General features: G+C 35.1%; 3 protein-coding genes across 5 annotated transcripts; 2 read left to right on the forward strand and 1 right to left on the reverse strand.

The window, feature by feature from the left end:
• The first annotated feature begins 13,324 nt into the window (after positions 1-13,324).
• LOC145041925 (flowering locus K homology domain-like) lies at positions 13,325-16,832 on the forward strand. 2 transcript variants are annotated; one of them, XM_078990175.1, is made up of 9 exons: positions 13,325-13,638; positions 14,341-14,442; positions 15,317-15,535; positions 15,636-15,694; positions 15,769-15,863; positions 15,938-16,050; positions 16,174-16,236; positions 16,340-16,416; positions 16,580-16,832. In XM_078990175.1, exons 1-9 carry the CDS (start codon positions 13,360-13,362, stop codon positions 16,671-16,673), a joined length of 1,101 nt encoding a protein of 366 aa, XP_078846301.1. In that variant the 5' UTR covers positions 13,325-13,359; the 3' UTR covers positions 16,674-16,832. The 2 variants fall into 2 exon arrangements, with proteins under 2 accessions (XP_078846301.1, XP_078846302.1); XM_078990176.1 differs by lacking the exon at positions 16,580-16,832 and having other exon boundaries at positions 16,326-16,416.
• Positions 16,833-17,858: 1,026 nt separating this feature from the next.
• On the reverse strand, positions 17,859-18,699 carry LOC145041928 (actin-related protein 2/3 complex subunit 5A). The gene is made up of 4 exons (XM_078990179.1): positions 18,531-18,699; positions 18,367-18,439; positions 18,165-18,265; positions 17,859-18,070 (listed from the first exon to the last, which is right to left on the reverse strand). Exons 1-4 carry the CDS (start codon positions 18,617-18,619, stop codon positions 17,935-17,937), a joined length of 399 nt encoding a protein of 132 aa, XP_078846305.1. The 5' UTR covers positions 18,620-18,699; the 3' UTR covers positions 17,859-17,934.
• A 605-nt stretch (positions 18,700-19,304) lies between these two features.
• LOC145041926 (E3 ubiquitin-protein ligase RGLG4-like) lies at positions 19,305-22,070 on the forward strand. 2 transcript variants are annotated; one of them, XM_078990178.1, is made up of 12 exons: positions 19,305-19,422; positions 19,502-19,668; positions 19,791-19,875; positions 20,002-20,142; positions 20,229-20,342; positions 20,456-20,553; positions 20,623-20,702; positions 20,861-20,966; positions 21,088-21,215; positions 21,351-21,468; positions 21,572-21,628; positions 21,775-22,070. In XM_078990178.1, the coding sequence occupies exons 1-12, from the start codon at positions 19,413-19,415 to the stop codon at positions 21,856-21,858; spliced, it is 1,188 nt and encodes a 395-aa protein (XP_078846304.1). In that variant the 5' UTR covers positions 19,305-19,412; the 3' UTR covers positions 21,859-22,070. The 2 variants fall into 2 exon arrangements, with proteins under 2 accessions (XP_078846304.1, XP_078846303.1); XM_078990177.1 differs by lacking the exon at positions 19,305-19,422 and having other exon boundaries at positions 19,429-19,668.
• The last annotated feature ends 1,588 nt before the right edge of the window (positions 22,071-23,658 follow it).

Consider the following 23,658-nt stretch of genomic DNA (forward strand, 5'->3'; position numbering starts at 1 on the left):
GTTTGGAAGAAAACCTTAGTCTTAAGGGTTTGGACCCTGTATATTGAACCTTAAGTCCGATTTCCCCACCGAATTTCTAGACTCCATCATTAGAAACGTCTTCTCTTGCAAACCCTAGCCCCATTGTTGCATTTTGAAGTCTGCGAGTGTGTTTTTGTGTGTTCCTAAGGAATAAGAAAGTGGTGGTGAAGCTTGGAAGCTAGAAGCAAGCTTGGATTTGGAAGTCTTACATTATTCTCCATCTCCAGAAGGTATAAAGTTCATACCTTGATAATTAACTGTTAGATCTTGGTTATATGATGATTTTATGAACTTTTTCCACCAAACTATGACTTTCTTGTGCATGACATGCTATAAAACGTATGGTCTATCCTTTTGAATGTTTTTCCATATCGTGTTTTGTAGTTTAAAGATGAATAATATTATGAAATATTATATGATATTGAGCGTTGGGTTCTAACAGATGGTTTTTACTAGAAATGAAGTAAAACTATGTTTAGAATCACTCGGAAAATATTGGAAATCTTATGAGATTTTAATCAAATGTTAAATATTGAAATTTATTGAAAATATAAAATTTTAAATAAGTAAAATTTTATTATTGAAAGTTGTAAAGAATCTCTTTAGAAACATTTAGGCGAAAACCTCATCGAAATCCGAGTTATAATGAATAAGTTATGACCAATCCAAGATCAGCGACAAAACCGACAAACACTGTTTAACGTAAAAAATGAGTTTTCAATAAACTACTTTTTAGCCTTAGTGATCTATATGAAAGTCGTAGTACTCGTTAAACCAAGAATTTTCGTAAAAAGAATGTCAAAATCTAACTTCGTATAAGGAAGTTATGATTTTTCTAAATTTCGGAGTAGCAGTAGACAGCTAAAAACTCGAAATAAAGATCGAGTAATTTTTAGCTGATGCAAACTAAACGAGAATCGAATGTCTCGTCAATAGTAGTACAACAGTAAAAAAACAGACGAAAACGGACATCGGATGAAGAAGTTATGAATTTTTAACGGATTTTTCCTGTCTCGGTCTGTTAAAAATATAATAATAAAAATAAAGTCAAAATTAGCCTACGGAGTCTAAACGAAAGTTGTAGAGAATAACTTCACCTACATGTTCATATAAAGAACGTCAAAAACGGAGCACGTATGCGAAGGTTATGGATTTTTGAAGTTTGGGACACAAAAACCGAGAAAATCACAAAATCTGAGAAATTTCGCATGGCTAGGGTTCGGCCACGTCACCCTCGTATGCGAGACTGCCCCATGTCTGATGTAATGAGTCATCCTAAGTGGAGGTCCAACCGGAGTCCGATGCGTGTCCTAGCCCCGTCACGTCCGAAACGAGCTGCCTCTGGTTCTGACGCGTGTGCTACCCTCGCATCCGGTGCCTGGCCCTCGCATCTGCTGTCGCGTGTCACCTCGTGTCTCGGTCTCGGACTCGCTACCTGCCTCCCCTTGCCTGCGAACCTGCCGCATGGCTTGCCCTCCTCCCTCCGGATTCGAGCCTCGCCCCTATATAAAGGGAGGTGCGAATCCTCCCGGTTATAGTTTGGAAATTTCACACTTTTCACCCCTAAACCCATTTTTAAGCCATTCCAAACTCCCCCGAAGCCCCAGGATCATACCCAACACCCGAAATACGTTCCGAAGATCCCGAGAAATTTATCCTTTCGGTTTAAAGCTCAACCCTCGCAAGGCCCGGTTTTCAATAAAGCTCCCGATTTTCATCGAGGAAAGTTAATTATAATAACAAAGTGTTGCCCAAATTACTATTTTAACCTCCAGTTAATTCACAGTGAGTTCAATATGTAGGAAAAATTATATGCTATGTGTTATATGTGCTTTTTCCGTGTTATTATTTCATGCTATTATGGTAGCAAAAGTTATACCCTTAACCATGTGATCAGTGAAAGGACTAGTATCACAGTGGTATTGGTATGTAGCCTATGGCCGTGTAGAGCATGTCTCGTAAGAGAATAACTTCTACCCTATGGCATTGGCAGAAGGTTAGATATGGCTGAAAGCCTGAAATCTACCAAAATGTTAATCAGAAACCGTATGTCTTCTGTGCCATTTGGGCCGAAGCTTTATTGATGTATATCAAGTATGGAAATTGTTATGTCTCATTGATTGTATATCTTTAAATCAAATCGTTGATTGATATGGAAAGTTTGTCACATGAGTCACATATGCCTTTGTTGTTCCTTGTTCCTCTTTGCTTCTACCATATTGAAGTATATATATGGCATAACGTTATATTGTATCTATTATTAAACTCACTAAGCGTCACTGCTTACCCCTCTTAATGTTTAACAATTGCAGATAATAAACATCCAGTATAGTCATATACTGATAGAAGATTTTGAATAGTTAAAATTATCACTTTTGTATTTAGTACTCATGTATGTATAAAAACAAAAATACTCTGGGTAGTTATGTAATATATAACACTTTGTAATAGTTTAAATAGTCGATTTGTATTCAATCTTTTATAATCAAATTATCAATGTAAAATATTATTTATGAATATGATTGTAGCATGTTTTGGAGTAATATGATGTAGTTTTAAGCTTGATTGAAAGTGGTTCTCTCAATCATATGAAAGTGTGGGTCTTTCAATCATGGTATCAGAGCAATAGTTTAAGTGAACTAAATTTCATGGATTAGTATTTAAACTTAAACTGTTAGAAGTTCAATATATGAACGGATTCATTGTAAGTATATGGATACAAACCTTAGGAAAGACTTAAGTAAAGCATTAGGTAAGGATAAACCCTGGAATTCTAAAATACAATGTTACTCCATATTCCAGAGCAATGGATGAACAGGTGAGTAGCCATACACCAGAGGTGGGTGGAGATCCTCAACCTGATGAAGTAAATACTCCAATATATCCTCGTGAGGAGCGAATCTTGGGTAAACTTACTAGTGTTATTCGGAAAACTCGCAAAGAACACAAAAAGAATGGTGATAAAGGAAAAGAGAAAGTCACTGGAGAATCTTCAAAAGGAGAGACGGAACATCTTTCATTCAAAACTTTCAAGAGTAATGGTGCTACAGAGTTTTCAGATGTTCTTAATCCCATTTTTGTTCTTACATGGATCCAAAACACAGAAAAAGTATTTTGTATCCCTCATGTGGATAATGAAGAGAAAGCTAATTATGCTTCTGTAATGCTTATCGGAGAAGCTTTGGTCTGGTGGGAAGCATCATATGAAGCTCTCAACGGGTTTGACCAGGAGAATTTATCCTGGGAAAATGTTCAAAACTCATTTGCTAGGGAAGTATTGTCGTCTAGACATGAGGAGGAGATTGGAGAAAGAATTCCTCGAGCTTAAACAAGTAGGAATGATTGTGATTGATTATGAAACTCAATTCAATCAAAAGGCACAATTTGCTACAAAGTATATTCCAACTGAAGACGATAAAATTCAGTTATTCCTGGATGGACTACGGTATGAAATCTTTGATTTTGTAGCTAATCGGGATGTTCTGTCATTTGAAAAACCCATTGAGTATGCTCGAAAGCAAGAGCATGACTTAGAAATATGTGGTGTCACTCTTTCTGTTCCGAAGCATACACGCATTGATCGAACTACTCCTATTTCCTCTATTCCACCAGCTCAATCTATTCGAACTGATCCTGGTAAACAAGTACAAACTCATAATACCCCTCGTGGCCGCAGTAGGTCACAATCTTTTTCTCTTTAATCGCCATCATGTCGAAACTGTGGAAAGAATCATTTGGGAGAATGCATATTAGAAAAAGGATTATTGGTCTATTATGGATGTGGAGAAGTAGGCTACATGAAGTCTGTTTGTCCGATGAAGAATGTTACATGCTTTGCTTGTGGTGTTGCTGGCCACAGGAAGCGTTTTTGCCCTACTCTTACTAGTCAAATAATGGGAAGTCAAGCTTTTGTTCAACAATGGCGAGAGCCCAAGCTCCTGTTTAACAAAAAAAGAGTACTCCAACTAAAAAGGAGGAGGTGCCAAAAGCTAAGGGTCATGCATTCCAGATTACCACAGAGGAGGCACGCGAGGAACTGAATGTTGTGACAGGTACATTTCTTGTCAACTCTAGACCTGCTCACATCTTATTTGATTCTGGTGCTTCAAATTCTTTTTTGTCTCATCAATTTGTGCATTCCTTTCAAATTGTTTGCTATGCACTCGTGCAACCATTTCATGTAGATACTGCGGGAAGTATATCATTACTTGCTGATAAAGTCTATAAGGATTGTGTGATAGAAATTGAAGGCTATAATTTTCTTGCTAACCTAATTCCTATCTCCTTGCCCAACTTTGATATTATTTCTCGTCATGGATTGGTTGTCAAAGAACTGCACAAAACTCTTATGCTATGAAAAGATAGTACGTATTCCCATTGAAGTGGAGAATCCTATTTATGTCTATGGTGAACAAAGACTTAAAATCGTAAAAATAATGTCTTTCCTCAAAGCTCGTAAATTCATATCGAAAGGATATTCTATCTATCTGGCCTATACATTTGATATCTCAAAAAGGGAGAAGAAACCTGTAAATGATGTTCCCGTTGTTAATGAATATCCTGATGTTTTTCCCGAAGAATTGCATGGACTTCCTCTAGATAGAAAAGTAGAATTCCGAATTGACCTTGTACCTGGTGCGGCTCTGATTGCAAAGACTCCTTATCGTCTTACGCCAGATGAGATGAAAGAAATGATGATCCAGCTGTAGGAATTACTTGACAAAGGCTTCATTTGACCGAGTACCTCTCCTTGGGGTGCTCCAGTGTTATTTTTCAAGAAGAATGACATATCGATGCGAATATGTATTGATTACCGTGAGCTAAATAAGGTAACTATAAAAAACAAGTACCCACTACCTCGCATCGACGATTTGTTTGATCAACTTCAAGGTGTTAGCTATTTCTCGAAGATTGATTTGAGATCTGGCTATCATCAGTTGAAAGTACACGAGCAGGATGTACCAAAGACTGCTTTTTGTACTCGATATGGGCATTATGAATTCATTGTCATGTCATTCGGTTTGACAAATGCTCCTACTGTATTCATGGATATGATGAATCGCGTATGCCGTCCAATGATTGATAAATATGTCATTGTATTCATTGATGATATTCTAATATATTCTAAGTCTGAAGCTGATCATGCCATTCATATTCGTGAAGTATTACAACTTCTTCGAAAGGAGAAATTATATGCTAAATTCTCGAAATGTGAATTTTGGCTTCGCCAAGTTCAATTTCTTGGCCATGTGATTTCTGGTGAAGGTATATTCGTAGATCCTACCAAAATTGAAGCCATTTAGAATTGGGAAGCGCCTCGTAATGCTTCTAAAATCTGTAGTTTCTTAGGTATCGTTGGATATTATTGGAGGTTCATTAAAGATTTCTCACGTATAATTGTACCTCTCACGATTCTTACATAGGAGGAAGTGAAGTTCGAATGGAGTGAAGCCTAAGAAAAAGCCTTCTCAACTTTAAAAGATCTTTTGACCCGTGCTCCAATCTTATCACTCCCAGAAGGTGATAATGATTTCTCCGTATATAGCGATGCTTCAAGGTTGGGAATCGGTTGTGTGTTGATGCAACGTGGTAAAGTGATAGTCTATGCCTCAAGACAACTGAAAGATTATGAAAAGAATTATCCCACCCATGATCTTGAACTCACTGCAGTGGTATTTGCCCTAAAACTTTGGATGCATTATCTTTTTGGTTCAGAATGCCAAATTTTTTACCGATCACAAAAGTCTCAAGTACATATTCAGTCAGCAAACTTTGAATATGAGACAACAACGAGCAATGGAACTGATCAAAGACTATGACTATGAAATCATGTATCATCCTGGAAATGCCAATGTAGTTGCCGATACACTTAGCAAAAAGGTTTATCGTAATAGTATGTGTTATACTATTACTCACACTACAATAAAGTTCACTATTCTTGATGAATTAGAGAAATGGCAAGTAGATGCCTTAAAGCCAGAAAATGTGAAGAAAGAAGGGATTATACATTATACTGATGTTTTACTTGATGATCTACGAGGATTGAAGGTATTTAAGAATCGACTATGGATTCCAAAGATTGGTGGATTAAGACAGAAGATTTTGGATGAAGCCCATAAATCTATATTGTCAATACATCCTAGTACAAGTAAAATGTATTATGATGTACGGGCTGATTATTGGTGGCCTGGATTAAAGAGAGACATTGGAAGATATGTGAAGGAATGTCTAGTATGCTTACAAGTCAAAGCAGAGCACCAAAAGCCTTACAGAACTCCATAAAGTCTTAGTGTTCTTGTGTGGAAATGCGAAGACCTGTCCATGGATTTTATCACCAAATTGTCAAAGACTGCTAGACAACATGATAGCATTTGGGTAATTGCCGACCGCCTAACTAAGAGTGCATATTTTCTCGCCAAGCGTGAAATGACTCTAATGGAGAAATACGCACAAGTATACTTGGATGAAATTGTTGCAAGACATGGTGTGCCACTAAAGATCATTTTCGATCGTGATACTCGCTTCACTTCTTATTTTTGGGAGAGTATGCAACATGAATTGGGTCTAGAGTTGCTCTCAGTACAACTTATCATCCCCAGACAGACGGCCAGACAGAGAGAACGATCCAAGTATTAAAAGATATGTTTCGTGCATGTGTCTTGGAATTCGGCCGTAACTGGGATAAGTACTTACTTCTTGTCGAATTTTCATATATTAACAGTTACCACGCTTCTATCAAAATGCCACCATATGAAGCATTATATGGGCGTAAATGTCGTACGCCATTATGTTGGTGAGATATAGGATATAAAATCCTTGCAGGCCCTAAAATGATTCAAGACATCACCGACAAGATTCAAATCGTACAAGAAAGAATGAAAGTGGCCCAGGATCGACAGAAGTCCTACGCAGAAAAGAGAAGATGACCCATAGAATTCCAGGTGGGTGATTTTGTAATGCTAAAGATATCCCCATGGAAAGGCATTATGCGATTTGGGACGAAAGGAAAACTAAGTCGTAGATTTGTTGGTCCTTTCAAAATCATCTAGAGAATTGGTAAACAGGCATACCGTTTGGAATTGCCTGAGATTTGACAGGTATTCATGATGTGTTTCATGTGAGTTATCTGCGTAAATGTTTAAGCATATATGATGAAACGGTCCTGCTATCCGAGGTGAAACTGGATAATAAGTTAACATATGTAGAAGAGCTTAAAGAGATCGTAAACGAAAGAATGACTAATCTACATAATAAAGAAGTGGGGTTGGTGCTTGTCAAGTGGAAACACCATCGTGGCCCAAATTATATTTGGGAAAATAAGAATGAGATGAGAGCGAAATATCCCTATTTGTTTTAATCGCTGTAATTTCGGGGACGAAATCCTCAAAAGGAGGAGATATTTGTAACATACACGTTTAGTTATCGTATTTTGTAGTTTAAAGATGAATAATATTATGAAATATTATATGATATTGAGCGTTGAGTTCTAACAGATAGTTTTTACTACAAAATGAAGTAAAACTGTGTTTAGAATCACTTGAAAATATTGAAAATCTTATGAGATTCCAATCAAATGTTAAATATTGAAATTTAACGAAAATATAAAATTTGAAATAAGTAAAATTTTATTATTTAAAGTTGTAAATAATCTCGTTAGAAAAATTTAGGCGAAAACCTCATCGAAATTCGAGTTATAACGAAGAAGTTATGACCAATCGAATATCCGCGACAAAATCGGCAAACACTATTTAGCGTAAAAAGTGAGTTTTTGATAAACTACTTTTTAGCCTTAGTGATCTAAATGAAAATCGTAGTACTTGTTAAACCGAGAATTTTCATAAAAAGAGCGTCAAAATCTGACTTCATATGAGGAAGTTATGATTTTTCTAAATTTCGGAATAACAATAGACAACTAAAAACTCGAAATAAAGATCGAGTGATTTTTAGCCGACGTAACCTAAACGAGAATCTAAGGTCTCGTCAATAGTAGTACAACGGTAAAACGACAGACGAAAACGGATATTGGATGAAGAAGTTATGAATTTTTAACGGACTTTTCTTGTCCCGGTTTGTTAAAAATATAATAATAAAAATAAAGTCATGGAAGGTTGTTTGGTTAAGGGAGCGGTGAGTGTATCCCAATCCTTGGATCAGTATGATGATGAAAGAAATTTGTGGCATCATAAGTTGGGACACGTGAGCAAGAAGGGGTTGTTTGATGGAGATGCAACTGGAAATGCTAAACCTAATGAAGCTTGTATTCAAGAGATACAACGCAGGGTGAAGTTCAGTTTGGTTTAACACTCAAATAAGGGTCGAGTGTGTTCATTCAGATCTATGGGATCCCTTTCCTATGAAGAATCATGGTGGATGTCAATAGTTTGTGACTTTTATCGATGATTACTTAAGGAAGCCCTATGTGTACTTTCTAAAGACAAAGAACGAAGATGAAGTGTTTGGGCGGTTCAAGGAGTGGAAGACCATGGTTGAGAAACAAACCAATAACCATGTCAGGTCAATCAGAACAGAAAATGGGTTAGAGTGTTGTAAGGCTTTGTTTGGCAACTTCTACAAAACAGATGGTACAACGAGGCATCACACCTTACAACTAACACCACTACAAAGTGGAGTGGCATGACAGATGAACCAAACACTGGTGAAGCATGCTCAGTGCATGCGATTGTCTGTTGATTTATCGGAGCGATTCTAAGAGGAAGCAATCAACACTGCTTGGTATATGGTGAGTATATCTCCATCAACTGCAATTGATTATAAGACTGATGTGTGTAAAACCAACTAGTTTTATTCCTACTTTTCTAATGTAAATTTGACACACAATAGGCATTGTACCTATCGATTAGTAATATAGTTTAAGCAAAGTAGGGTATCGAACATAGGGAATGGTAAAAAATTAAAATAAATGCTAATATTATCTAAATAAAAAAGTAAAAAAAAAAAAAAAGGGTTTTCTCTAGTTTTACAAGACTAGAAACTTAAATACTTAACTAACACTCAAACTAAGCAACTAACAGCTAAAGCAAATAAAAATCAACTAAATTCCATAATAGAGGAGACTTCTGTTTAGGTTCGAATCATTTATTCATATGGTTGATTTTATGACAAGTGCAATGGATTAATTGACATTGCCTACCGATTAGTTTGATTAGGTTCACTTTCGCTATTACTAATCCTTAGAAAACATATCAATTCAAGAAGTGGCCAATTGATTAAACTAATAGATTTCCTAGTTTATTGATTCGGGTTAAGTAAGACTTGTAGTAAGATAATCAAATATGCTAATTCAATTAACTCCTTGTTGATGGTTCGTTACACTAGCTCACACATTAACTTACCTATTTTCTAGTTAACCCTAGTTTCACGTTCGCTATTCCTAGACATATAACAATGTTTTCACATAAATCTAATGAGATTAGCAAGCAGGAGACGTTCATGCTGTTGGATTAGTGTCTAAGTTCATAACTATTTTGCTATGTACTTGACCCGATGGTGTGTGGTCCTTTTGGGTTGCCTTCACCAAAGCAACTTGATAGGATGAATTATGGAGAGAAAGGATTAAATATGATTTATTAATATATTATGAGAATAATATATTAAAGGAGAAATCATAGTGTTTAATTAATATTAGTCAAGAATTAATAAGAATTAAGTTTGTGGCTAAAAGACATTAATTAAACTTGAGGGACTAGAACTATCAATTGTGTGATAGTTGAATTTTGGGCTAATGGACACCTTATTAAAGGGGTGGACGAATTCTATGGGGAAACCCATTAGAAATCGTCCAAAGGCCTTTAAGAAAGGGGTTCATGGGTTGCTTAGGGCCTAAGCATCCAAATTAGGGTTTCCTTGTTAGATAACCCTAAGAGACTCACTATTTAAGGAACCCTTAAGCCCCAAAAACGTGGGGAACTTGTTCTCTAGGGTTTTCACATGTTTTGGGCAGCCTCCTTCTCTTCTCTTCTTCATCCTCTTGCTCTTAGTATTTGTAAGCCATTAGAGGAGTGACATTTGTGACTCTAAGCTTTCTAAAGTCAATACAAGAAGGATTTGAGATTGTTATTGCTACATAACAATCAAGGTATGATCTAAACCCTAATTCATATTTTATATTGGTTATCATATACTAGATCTAGGGTTTATAGTCTTGGATGGATTGCATGTACAATAGAGAAACCTAGATCCAAGCATTAGGGTTTGTATGAGCACATAGGAAGTTCTTATGGCCAAAACCCATCACATGCAACTTAATTACTGGTTAATTAACAAAAAATAGTTATTGTTAACACATAAGGTTCTTTAACAAGCTTAACCAAACAAAACTCACCAAATTCAATTAATCCAACCACAAAATCAAATCATAGTTATTAATTCATCTACCCTAAACAGAAGATACGAGTTTTTAGCTCATGATTACAACAGAAAGTAGCTCAAAAAAGAAATCAATTGACACAAACATAGTTTAAACAAAAGATTAAGTAAAGAGTAAACCTAAATTGCTTTTGATCTTCTCAAAATTGGAATCTAAGTTGAAATCTCGAAAACCACAACTTCTAAGAACCCTTCTGGACTCTAAAAATCGTCCATAGCTTCCCCCATTAGTTAAGGTTCGAATGAGAAGCGTTATATATATATATATATATATATATATATATATATATATATATATATATATATATATATAGATATATTCTAAAAACATGGGCGACTCGGCGAGTCCAGTGACCTAGTCGATGAGTCCATCAGTTAAAATCCCGTGTACGACAAGTCAGCGTCAAGAATCGCAAAACTTCTGACCAACTCATCGAGTTGAGGCCCAAATCATCGAGTCCGTTTGTAATCAACATTTTTTCAAAACACGAAAGTCGTCCGAAATTGTGTCTAGTTTTCAGAACATTTTGAATATCATCATTCGGAGTTACAGTTCATGAGATATGGACAAAATACTAACAAGGGGTCAAGCTATCTAGCAACATCCGTCTTTCTTCAAAATCCAAGATCCAAGCTTCCAATTGCTAAATCCGCTTCCTTTTCCATCCGAGAATGTCATTGTTGCTGAAAAATGAAATTATAAACTAATTAAACACTTTTTGCTCATTAAATGAGATAAAATCAACATAAAGTATTAAGATAATGCATGAAATTATATGACTAAATATGCCCATATCAAAGACTCATCAAGTGGCATGGTATGGGAAACCCTCTGAAAATTCTGGTTTACGAATGTTTAGATGCCCTGCTTACGCTTGTGTGGATGATGGTAAACCGAAGCTATGAGAAATGAAGTGTATATTTATGGGATATGCATCTAGAGGGAAATGTCATCATCTGTGATAAACAAAAGAAGGAACGAATCCAAAATTTGTTATTAGTAGAGATGTGACCTTTGAATCTGTTATGTGTAACCAAAGAGGAGGTGGTACAAGTGTTATGAGGAACGATCAAGGTGCTAGCCAAAAGGTGGAGTTTGAAACAGAAAACCTACATAGTTGTGTGATAAATATGGAACAACAGGGCGACATTGAACAACATAGACATGGGGAATCCCTTGAACAACCCAATGAAGAAGTGTATAGTGATGCTGATGTCGAGAAAGAAGACTTGAAGCAGCTTATAGAGAATGATCTTGTGATGAATGATTTAGGAGTTGAAAAGAAGATCACAAGGATGGAGATTCAGAGTGATAGAAGAGCATAATGGTTATAAATTTCTCACTATATTGAGAAAGTCTTATGGTTGTTCTATCGTGATCAATCCAAACATGTTGGTACTTCTTTGCTGGCTCGAGGCGATCGGGGGAAAGCTCATTGGGAAGTAGTCAAATGGATCTTGTGACACTTGAAAGTAACATTTGATGTTTTCTAGTATATGGTGTCAATGCACGACATATATAGTCACCAATATGAACTCAAATCTTCCTCCACTTTCCTTCAAAATGCACCAAAACACCAAAGAGAGCTTAAGAGTCACCAATATGAACTCAAAGTTCACCAAAAGGAATTAGGGTTAGGGTCCTGAGGTTTGAGAGTGATGGAGGTTGAGGGTAAACAAAGTCTAGCTTATACTTTGCTTTTAATACTAAAAAATTAGGATTTTCTCATCAGATGGTCACCATATCGTGGCCAACATGTTGCCATGCCATGGGAATCAATTTAGAACCCACAAACATTCCAGATATGCCACTTTGTGTTAGTGCCTCCCCCATGTCCTAGCGACCTAAACCCAACATTTTAAATTATATAAATAAAATAAGAATACCTCAAGCGATCAAGATGTTACCCCTTCACGTGTATATCCCACCCTTAATCTTAAACCTGTCACTACTCCATCAACCTCCACCAATCACCATCGACCACCATGAACTACCGTTATCACCATCACCATTATCATCACCACCACATTCCTTTAGCAAATCCACAAAAACCAACAAAACCCTAATCTTATTTTTATGATCGAAATTGCAATATTTTCCTCTCACAAAATTTATATTGGATTATTAATTACCATTAAAATATCTAACTCAAAGCCACTCATTTTAAGAAAACCAACGCCACTCTCTTCCCCTCCCATGTTACCGACTATCATGTTTTGCCTTCATCACCAAATATCACATCTACATTAAGCATAAAAAAGTTAGCCCACATCGAGCATAGAACACCATAAAAAAGTATGTAAAAATAAATCAAATAAACCTTCCAATCAAAGACATAATTGCATAAAAAATCCAATTGTAAAATTGAAAATCATGGTAAATTGAAGAAATCACACAAAAATTTAAAACCATGTGTAAATGATTCCTCCTCTAAAATCCCTTAAGACCAAATCCCCTTATATTCTTACTAATTCTAATGTGTTACTAGTACCTATGATTCATTCTCAAAACATCTCTTCAATAACCACAACCACAATTGCAAACACAAACTCCTAATTATGCGTCCGTAATGTGTGTATGAAATGAACACAATCCAAAATGTTAGCCCAACATATATAGGTTTAACCATGATCTTCCGTAATTAACTATGTCAATCCATAATGTATGACTACACGTTTTGGAATCCAAACTCTACCAACCCCGCCAACTCCAGAATGAACATCACTACTTCATTCAGAATGACCTAATTCTGAAGAGAATAATCATATTTTCAAATTTGAAATAAGTTGATTATTTTTATTAAATCATTCATTTATAATGGTTAGTACTCAATTTGACAAAAATATAATAATATGAGGGCTTAATAGTCATATTGAGCATAATATTAGATGCCCCTCATAAAAAAAGTCTCAGCGACAGCAACCAAAATAAACAGCTCTTTGCTTTTAACAATGGTACACGAAGAAGGCGGAACCCGCGCACCACGGCCTCCCTCATCGGCGGTTGCTCCTCCATCAACGAAGCGTTACCGCGAGGAGGAGTTTGAGGGATCGTTAAATTGCGCGGAATTGCAGCCAATAAAGCGTCGGGCAGTGTTAGGGCAGGATATTTTGTTCAGGATATTGTTGCCATCGAAACAGATTGGGAAGGTAATTGGTAGAGGAGGACACCGTATTCAGAAAATCCGAGAGGAAACTAAGGCCACTATCAAGATCGCAGACGCCATCGCGGTTAGTTAAATTGCTGCATATGCCCATATGTTGTGCTGTGTAATGTATATGCACATACTTAATCTGAAATTAGTCAACTTCCTCGTGAATTAAGTTATCTATGGGATATGTTTAGGTTATAATTTGGGTAGAACCACTAAAAGGTGGATAGGTTGTGTATACTTATTTATCTATATTTGGTGTTAAGATTAGTGTCTAAAAAAGTTGTTTAGCTTTAAATTTGAAGTGTTTAAAAAATAAAACTACAGAACTATATGAACAACATAAACTATTCAATGGAGAACTAATGTATTATGTATAAAACAACTATGTATTTGGGGGAATACTACTTGAGAACAGAGATAAAAAGCACACATGATGTATGATGAAGTAATAATCGGTCTATATTCTTAAGACTAGTTGAACAACAAGTATTATAGAGTGGATGTGGAGATGTGATCGTTTAGCTTTAAGTTTGCATTCTGCAGATAACTATGTTTATTGCTTATAGAATGTGGTTTTAATCTTTATGCTAGAAGGCCATGAGTCATTTACACAAGTTAGAATCTTGTGTTAAAGGGAAACCAAAGTTTGGCTATCTTATTAGGAAGATAGATATTTGCTTTTTGACAGAATATTACCTCCAGAGATACTTCTTCACATTTGGTTTATATCATGCCTACATATGTTTATATTATTTATTATTTTTTTCATAAATTACAGAGACACGAGGAGCGTGTTATCATCATAAGCTCTAAAGACAATGAAGATGCTTTTACCGATGCAGAAAATGCTCTCCACAAAATTGGCAGTTTGGTTCTCATGGTGATGTGATATTTAATCTTGAGTTTTAAAGCTTTATTCAACGTTTGCTTTGTAAATAGTATAAGTAATATAATACCTTTTTGTTAGTACCTTTATTTAATCAAAACCTAGCATTTGTCATCTATTGAGAAACCAGTTAATTTCTGGTGAGAGTTTGATTCTTTATTAAGTTTGATGTCAGAATATGTGCAAATATACGATGCACAAATTCCATTTATCTATGAATATCTGTGAATCAATGGGTCATTACTATAGGGAAATCCTTTTCTTTTATTAGTACATTTTGTCTTTTTTACCATCTAATAAATACTTTCTTAATATTGGCCCTTTTTGATAGAACAGATGTAGATCAGAGAAAACTTGGTGGGATTATAGCCAAATTGGAGGTCAAAGGTAAAAATAACAGTTCCTTTCCTCCTTCCATTCCCCTCCTCCCTTCTCAAATCCCCATCCTACCCCTTCCCTCCCCCTCCTTCCCATCCCTTCCCTTTTATCCTACCCCCCCCCCCCCCCCCCCCCCCCCCCCCCCTCTCACTGTGTACCAAAATAGAAACATTGTTGCAAGTTCCTGTTTCTAGAAAAATGACATTTTTGTAGATTATCCATCTTTCATATAATACTTGACCATTTGATCTCGTTTAAATCATGTTAGAAATGCTAAATATAGGAGAGTATGTTTCTTTATTTATGCAAGCATGTTTATGTGTTAATAACCTTGAAATTTTGTCTCATGTGATGTCACTTTCTTTAGCTTCTAAATCCTCCTTATAGTTTTGCATGTGGGTGTTTCATCTTTTTCTTTTTTCAGTCCTTTTAGTTCCTGTTTTACCTTTTCATACCTGTTTTCTACTGATGTAATGACTATTCATTGCAGGATGATCAAAATGTTGAAGGATTGAAAATTGCAACAGGACACGTGGCAGCAAATACTATAAGACTGTTAATTTCTGGGTGCCAAGCTGGCGGGTTGATTGGAGTATCCGGTCAAAACATTGGTCAACTAAGAAACTCCTCTGGTGCTACAGTTACTGTACTTGCTCAAAATCAGTTGCCATTATGTGCATCTGCTCATGAATCTGATCGAGTAGTTCAGGTAGTCACTACAAGACTCATTTTTGTAATATATTTTATGCGATTTTATTAAAATTGTTATTTATTTATTTTTTTTTGTTATTTTATTATGGAAAATGTAGATATCTGGAGATGTTCCTGCAGTGTTGAGGGCTTTGGTGGAGATTGGATGCCAGTTGAGGTTTGGGTTTATGAGGAATTCTTTTTTATCGAGTGGATTTGGATTTAGTTATAATTAATTAATTTTTATTTTAGGGATAATCCACCTAAGCAAATAATCTCCATTAGTCCAACTTATAATCTTGGCTTCACTCATCGGCCAACTCAGCAATATGTGGACCCGTCTTCAGGTTATATAATTGCATCCATTTCATTTCTAGTGGCTAACAAAACAATAAGCTGAATTTATTATTTACCTTTTCAGCTGAATATGTAACTCTGGAGATGATGATTTCTGAGACATTTATTGGTGGATTAATTGGGAGATGTGGTTCAAACATATCTCGGATCAGAACAGAGTCAGGAGCAACTATCAAGGTTTTGTTCCTGTTGTTTTTGTTACATGTTAATCGTTACTGAAAGGAGACAAAAAAATCAAATTTTTTTTTTTTTTTTTTTTTTTTTTAAATTTTGATTTATGTGATGTCTTGTGTCTTGTAGGTTCATGGTGGGAAAGGGGAAAACAAACATAGACAGATTCACTTGGGTGGTAGTGCTCAGCAGGTTGGTGATTCGTTTAAAAAAATTGCAACTCTTAGTTATCAAAGTAAATTAATTTGTAATAAAAATTTGATTGGAATGAGTTTAAGAAGTTGATGTGAAATAGGTTGCGTTGGCAAAGCAGAGAGTTGATGAGTACATATACACTCAGATGATGCAGGAAACTGGTGGTCAGCAGTCTATGTAAGTTTCTTGATTTGAAACATCTTGTATTCAAGAAATAGCAATGTACTTTCCATAAAAAAAATTATAAATTATATTCTTTGAAAATTTTGCTAGATTAGGTTTAAAAGTAGAATGTCCTAATAAGAATTAATTTTAAAAGTGATTTGTGTTGTGTTTACAGGGTTGATGAAACGACAGCATTGATGGCAGGTCCTATGTACTACCCACCAGTTGCAGCTCAAGGTTACTATGGTTTACCTAACCCGTATATGTAGTCATAAATAAATTTCATTGATTCTAGCAACTTACTTTTTAAACATGTTTTTTTCATGGGTATTCTGTATACATGATGAAGTTGCTATTGGAAATTGTAACATGTTACATGTATTTCAAAGTTTATTCTAAATGTAAAAGAGTAAAGCAAATTTCAATTGTTTTTTTTTAACAATTTTAAATTTGATTACTAAAATACTATAAAAATTAGTATTTTAGCTGATATTATTTATAGTATCGGCTGATAAACTTATGTATATGGGTTAATTACATGAGATGGCAATCAATTTTAACACTAATTATCGTTTTTTTTTTTAATAAATATTTTAGGTGTCTGATTTCTTAGATTGATCATTCAAATAACCTTTTTTTTTTTTTTTTCATTAATTTTGTTTAACAAAATTCTATTATCATAAACTTTCTGTAATCCTTGACAATTCCTAAAAGCATTTTCTTTAATTAATTAATTAATTTAGTATATCATTTTAATTTTGTTTTGTTAAATTTTCTCATCAAATTTGTCACTCTTAAACGTACATTATTTTTTAAGGAAAAAAATATATTACCTAACAATAACATCTAACGAAAAGAGTATGTTATAATACGGGCAAAAAAAAGATAACTATTTCAGGTCATTTTTTCTGAAGAAGATAATAGTCATACACTTAGTTATAAAGTAAAAAACATTAAAAATGTGATATAACCTTTACGAATCTAATTTCAGATATTATAGATTAAAATGAAATAAATTAATTAGTTAATAATAAGAAAGATTTGAAGCTTGAATATAATTAGATGAGTAAAATGAAAAATTATTGAACAAAAGAGGTTAAATGCATAAAACCAAAATAATCGTTAATAAAATCTATATCATAAAAAACCATTTTATGGGGTGAATCATAAATGCAATATTTTCAGGTTTTGAAAAAACTCTGATTGGAAAGGCTCTAAATCATGGGGCATTTGGTTCGGTGATTACAGGAGATTTCTTGGAATCGGAATTCAATTCCGATGGATGAATTCCCAGTTTGGTTACATAATCATATGAATTTGAATTCCATTATAATCCAAAAACTGTAAACTGACAGAAAACAAGAAACAACGAACTGGACAATTTTACACAGAAGCATATTTTCAAAATAACAAGATGCATATTTTCTTGTGAAATATGATGAGTAGGAGAGAAATGGAAACAAGAACAAAAAACATGATTTATTCTTAGACAATAAGCTTGGTTTATGATGATGATTGGCATTGTAAAAATCAAACAGTATTTACAGTATCACTAAGTGCACGAAGAATGCATCCAAGACCAGCTTTGTGTGTAAGCTTTTCATGAATCCGTAGGCATTGGTCACAGGTGGGCCGATCGCCGGTTGACAATCCTCTATACAGGTACCTGTTGAATTATACAAACACGAGCTCAGATTCAGAATCAAAGAGCATGAAATGAAAAACAGAGAATGGAGGAGATGAAGAAACCAGGTACTAACTTCATGAGAATATCGTAGTACTCGGGATCCAAAGAGGTGAACATTAAATCCACATCTTTTATCGCCATTAACGCTCTATGCACCACAATCCAATTTGCAGACTACATAAACAATTTAGAACTCAAATCGACGATAATCGGCTAATGAATGATTACAGATTACAAATTTCAGTTTTCTCTCATGGATTTTCGGTAGAACAAACCTTGCATCGTTCATCTCTCGTCTTGGGGGGAGATCCTTCCAGAGCAGTTTTGAGGGCTTCTACTGGCTTGTACCTAATCGATCACGATCAATCGACTATTAGGGCTTTGATAAATTGGGGAAAGTTGAAATTTGTTATGAAAATTAGGGTTGTAGTGCACTAACTGTTTGAGTAAACTCTCGATCTTGCGAGACTTGTGTTCGATCCTTGTGATGATGGCTTCTGCGTTGTCTGCTTCCACATGCTCCCCCATTTTTGCACAACCTTCCCTTTCTCTCTCGACTCAGACTTTGGCTTTTGCCAAATTTTTAGGTTCAAAATAAAAATGTTTTCTAAGTTCAGGGACCTGAAGTGAAATTGTTACCAAACACCCCTTTTGTTATTTGTTGTTTATTGGGCATTTGGGCTGGTATTAGTAATTAGTGTCCTGATATATTACAGAAATAACCTTTTGCATTAGTTTGTTCAATTGAAAATAACATTTTTACATTTTTCCTATTGTTTTTTTTGTCAAAATTAACCTTTTGTACATATAGGATTAATAAACTCAAACTGCAAGCATAAATTTAAAATTCTCATTAAAAGCAAAAACTAAGAAAAAATTGATTACAAAAATATGTTGGTGTCGGATAACCATCATCTCGGATACCATGATGGCATGATCTAATAATTTTTTTGACTAATCTTTTTTGGAATTACTATTAACTAGCGAAACATTTTATGGATTGATCATGGTATGCATGTCATCCATGGTCTAATTACAACAAAAAGGCATCATCATCATCTAGGAAACATAGTGGAAATTTCTATATATGCAATGCTTCAAAGTGTAAGCAGAATATGAATATATGCTTCCTGAGTCCATACGCTAACAAACATGTATCAACCACGACAATAATTTAAGAATATTCTCCCATGAAAAGAAAAGTTAAAGCGATAAATGAGCAAGTAAAGCCACATAAGGATTAACTTGAAGGCAAAAGATATGAGCATGGATTTTGTGAAACTACAGAGAAAGTAACCAAAGAATCATTAATAAAAAGACCATGGACAGAGGTGACTGAAAATGTGAAATTACAGAAAAAGAAATAAATTATGGGAAATCTTCTAACTCGCGTTCGTGTTCTTGTTACAGCAAGAAAAACACCATCGCCATCATCAGCACCAAGAAACAGCTCCTTATCTCAACGACAATCATCCTTTCTTAAAATGAAACGTTCTACTTCCATTTCTACAAAATCTAGAAAAAGTGACAAGAACAAGTATGCATACATCCCAGACAACTATTCTTCACTAGAACAGGTTCCTTCTCCTTAATTAATTATATCAGATTGTTTAATTTGGTCAACTATTAGGTTACTAATGTCCTCTTTTACAAAAACTCAGTAAATGTATATACAATGGCCATTGATTTCATTATGCAGGTTACAGACGCATTAAGAGCATCTGGATTAGAGTCTTCTAATCTTATCCTTGGAATAGATTTCACTAAGAGTAATGAATGGACAGGTTGTTAATACTCTCAATTTTATTTATAATGGGTCAAAGAGTAAAGTTAACTAAAAATAAGAGCCATAGATGTGAATGTGTATGATTATTTATGTAACCTAAAGCTAGATTTTTTTTTAATGATAGGTAGAGTTTCATTCAATAATCGCAGCCTTCATGCCATCACTGATTCTCCTAATCCCTACGAGAAGGCCATATCCATCATTGGAGAGACACTTGCTCCTTTTGATGATGACAACTTGATTCCTTGTTTTGGGTTTGGAGACTGTAAGTTTAATTACACGCAAAATCAAAACATCACGTTTTCAAAATCTTCACTAATCATCTAAACAATCTCTCTCTCTTTTTCCTAGCAACAACACATGATCAAGAAGTGTTTAACTTTCATGAAGATGGTTCCCCTTGTCATGGATTTGAAGAAGTCTTAACATGCTACAAGAGGGTGGTGGAAAATGTACAGTTGGCTGGTAAATATTTTTTTTATAAATACTTTGATATCTGAGGTCAAAAAGAGTAGTTATAACTTATAACTTATATGGATTTAAAGCTCATAAGTCATAAAACGTTATTTTGTTTAAAGGGCCAACATCTTATGCACCCGTTGTGAATGCTGCCATAAATATAGTAGAGAAAAGTGGAGGCCAATTCCATATTCTCGTTATCATAGCAGATGGACAGGTCAGTTTTAATTTAAACATTCCTTCTAGTAAAATACAATATAGTGATATAAATTCTTCTTGAATAAAGGTTACAAGAAGTGTTAATACAAGTGATGGAGAACTCAGTTTACAGGAGCAGAAAACAATTAGTGCAATTGTTGAAGCAAGGTACTCTGATAATCCAATTCCTCATAGTTTTGTCAGCTAAAACTCAAATTGCATTCATCCATACTTTTTTAATTCATTTCACACTTTCAGTTTGAAATGTGTTTCTAGTTGCTGAAGTATAATTAGATTTTAAATTGATAGTTACACTTTTTGATCAGTTTGTATCCTCTGGTGATCATTCTTGTTGGTGTTGGAGATGGTCCTTGGGACGACATGAGAAAGTTTGATGACAAGCTTCCTACTCGTGGATTTGATAACTTTCAGGTATATATAATGTTTAGGGTTTTCTAAAAAGTTCCAAAAACTATTATCAACTTTGAAGATGAATTTAGTCGATTTGACCTCAAAAGACAAACTCATATCTATTTGTCCTTCTTATCTACAGTTTGTTAATTTTACGGGTATCATGTCCAAAGATATAAGTCCATCTCATAAAGAAGCAGCTTTCGCACTTGCTGCCCTTATGGAAATTCCCATACAATATATGGCAGTAACTGAACTTGGCTTACTTGGGTATGTCTAGACATGATAATTCAATCTACAAGAATATGACACAAAATATAAACATGATGATTAAATACAACCAAATTGAACACTTAATTTTTTGCACAACATTGTTTTCTTGTTAATTTGCATGGATCAAATAAGACGAGTGACTGGGAACACAACGAGAATATCTCCACGACCACCTCCACGTCCAAGAGGCAGCACTCATGTTCCTCATATGAACAGCACATTGCCTACACAACAAGATGATGATAACAAGGTTATACCATTTAATTTCACTCTATATTACTACATTAGTTACATTGATATATTATATCCCAAATTAACCTTGACTTCTTTCTTTTATTCTGATTTTGGTGAAGACATGCCCAATCTGTCTCACAAACGATAAGGATATGGCCTTTGGATGTGGACACATGGTGAGTTGTAGTGTTCTTTTTTACTTTTATATCTCCACATGGTGAAACTGTGAGTCGCAAATTAAGCACTAATTGATGGGTTGCCAGAGTTGTTTCATAGATTGATTTGTCATTATGTAATTTAATAATGTGCATGATTGCGATAGGCTTGTAGAGAATGTGGATCAAGGTTGAGTCGCTGTCACATATGTCGCCAACAAATCAGCTCAAGGATCAGGCTTTATACATGATGATCAATATTCATATGTAAACTAAACTAAATGGAAGTTTGTAAGTTGATAAAACAAGTCTGTTGGTATATATCTAAAGGGAAATACAACCAATATTGTATATTAGCGGTTTATTCAATCGTATCATTGATGTTTCAGTTTTATCAACTTAAAAAGATGAAAGTTTGTACTAACCTAATGATAATGATCGTAAACTTTAATTTTCATTTGAATTATTTTGCTAAAGTTAATGCAACCATTTTCTGAAAAATGGTGCATTTTCTACCGTACAACTTTTTATTTTAGTTTCCTCATAAGTAACTTTTTTCTTAAACAATTAGCAATTGTTGCCGTTTTATTATGGGGAGCCAAAATTTCTCTATTATTAAGGTGACTACTTAGTTATCAAGTCACACCGTTAATTATGAAGTTTTTCATGTTATTAAGGCCTTAACGGAATTTTGAGTTGTATTAGAACATTCCATGTAACGCTACGATAAAACAATTAAGATGTGCTTTTTATTCATTTCATCAACGTTTTCTTCTCCATCACGTTATAAGCTTCTTCTACCCCTTCCATTGAAGTTTTATTCAATTTTAGGTGAATTACACCAATCGTCCCTCGTGTAGGTGCCAGATAACACGTTTAGTCCCTATATCAAAAATTAACTCGGACCATCCCTCATTTGGTTAAAAATTGCATGCTTCATCCCTCGTAGGTTTATGGTTAAAATTTGCAAACTTCATCCCTTACAAGTCATAAAATGACTATTATGCCTTTTTGTATTTCATTTCCAATTAATTTAAATGTTATAATAATTATTATTAATTTAAAAAATAAAAGAAAAAAACCCAACATCCCTACCACCCTACCCCCGCTTTCCTTTTACTTATCTCTCTTCCCCCTGCTTCTGTTAACTCTTAAAAACCATTGATCCACCACTTCCAACCAACCACCACCGGAGCACACCCCTTAAAGTCAAAATCCGATCGTTTTTTTTCCTTCCTGTAGACTCCCCTATTCACAGAACTATCAACCATTTTTTTCCCAAACACCGCCTTCACCATGAACCACTTCCCTGACAGATCGCCCATGGAACCCAACTTTTACACCACTTGTTTCTAACCTCTACATCACCGAAAATAGCAATTGTTGCTGCCACCACCCTTGAAAATCCTTGCCTTCAAGTGCCACCACCTAACAATCAAACCTGATGCTAAATACCAATAACATTTATGAACCTCACCTTCACCAAAACCATGTAGAAATTCCACGAAATCAAGCCTTGAAAACCATCTCAAACACCACATGGAATGGGATCCCCTCTCCATCTCTGTCGTCGATAGAGAAGATTTGGGTTCGATCTGAGCTAGCTTCTCTGATTTAAATCTTCCTCTTCTCCGATTTACAAGTTTAGGGTTCATTTTTTTTTAGATTTAAATGATGATCGATGGTGGTTATAGGAGTTGCTAACAATGATAAGTGGAGGTGTCGAAGATTAGACAGAGGATAGTGAAGAGAGAGAGAGAGAGAGAGAGAGAGAGAGAGAGGGGGGAGGAGGGGAGGAAAGAAAGAGAGTAATCTGTGTGTGTATGAGAGAGAGTGAGAGAGAGAGAGAGAAGGAAAGAGGTGGAGATGACCAATCGAATTCAAAGAAGAAGAAAGGAAATTAGAGAAATGGGAGGGGTAGCTTGGTTGAGTCGGCAGGAGATGTCGCATGAGTATTGAAGTCGGCCGAAGGTGTCGTCGGAGTCGCCACTGTGGGTGGTGATGGTGGATAAGAGGTGTTGAAGAAGAAAGAGGGGACGTGTTATGATCAT

Source organism: Lactuca saligna, chromosome 4, assembly GCF_052625555.1.
Source record: "Lactuca saligna cultivar CGN05327 chromosome 4, ASM5262555v1, whole genome shotgun sequence".
NCBI classification, from domain to species: domain Eukaryota; kingdom Viridiplantae; phylum Streptophyta; class Magnoliopsida; order Asterales; family Asteraceae; genus Lactuca; species Lactuca saligna.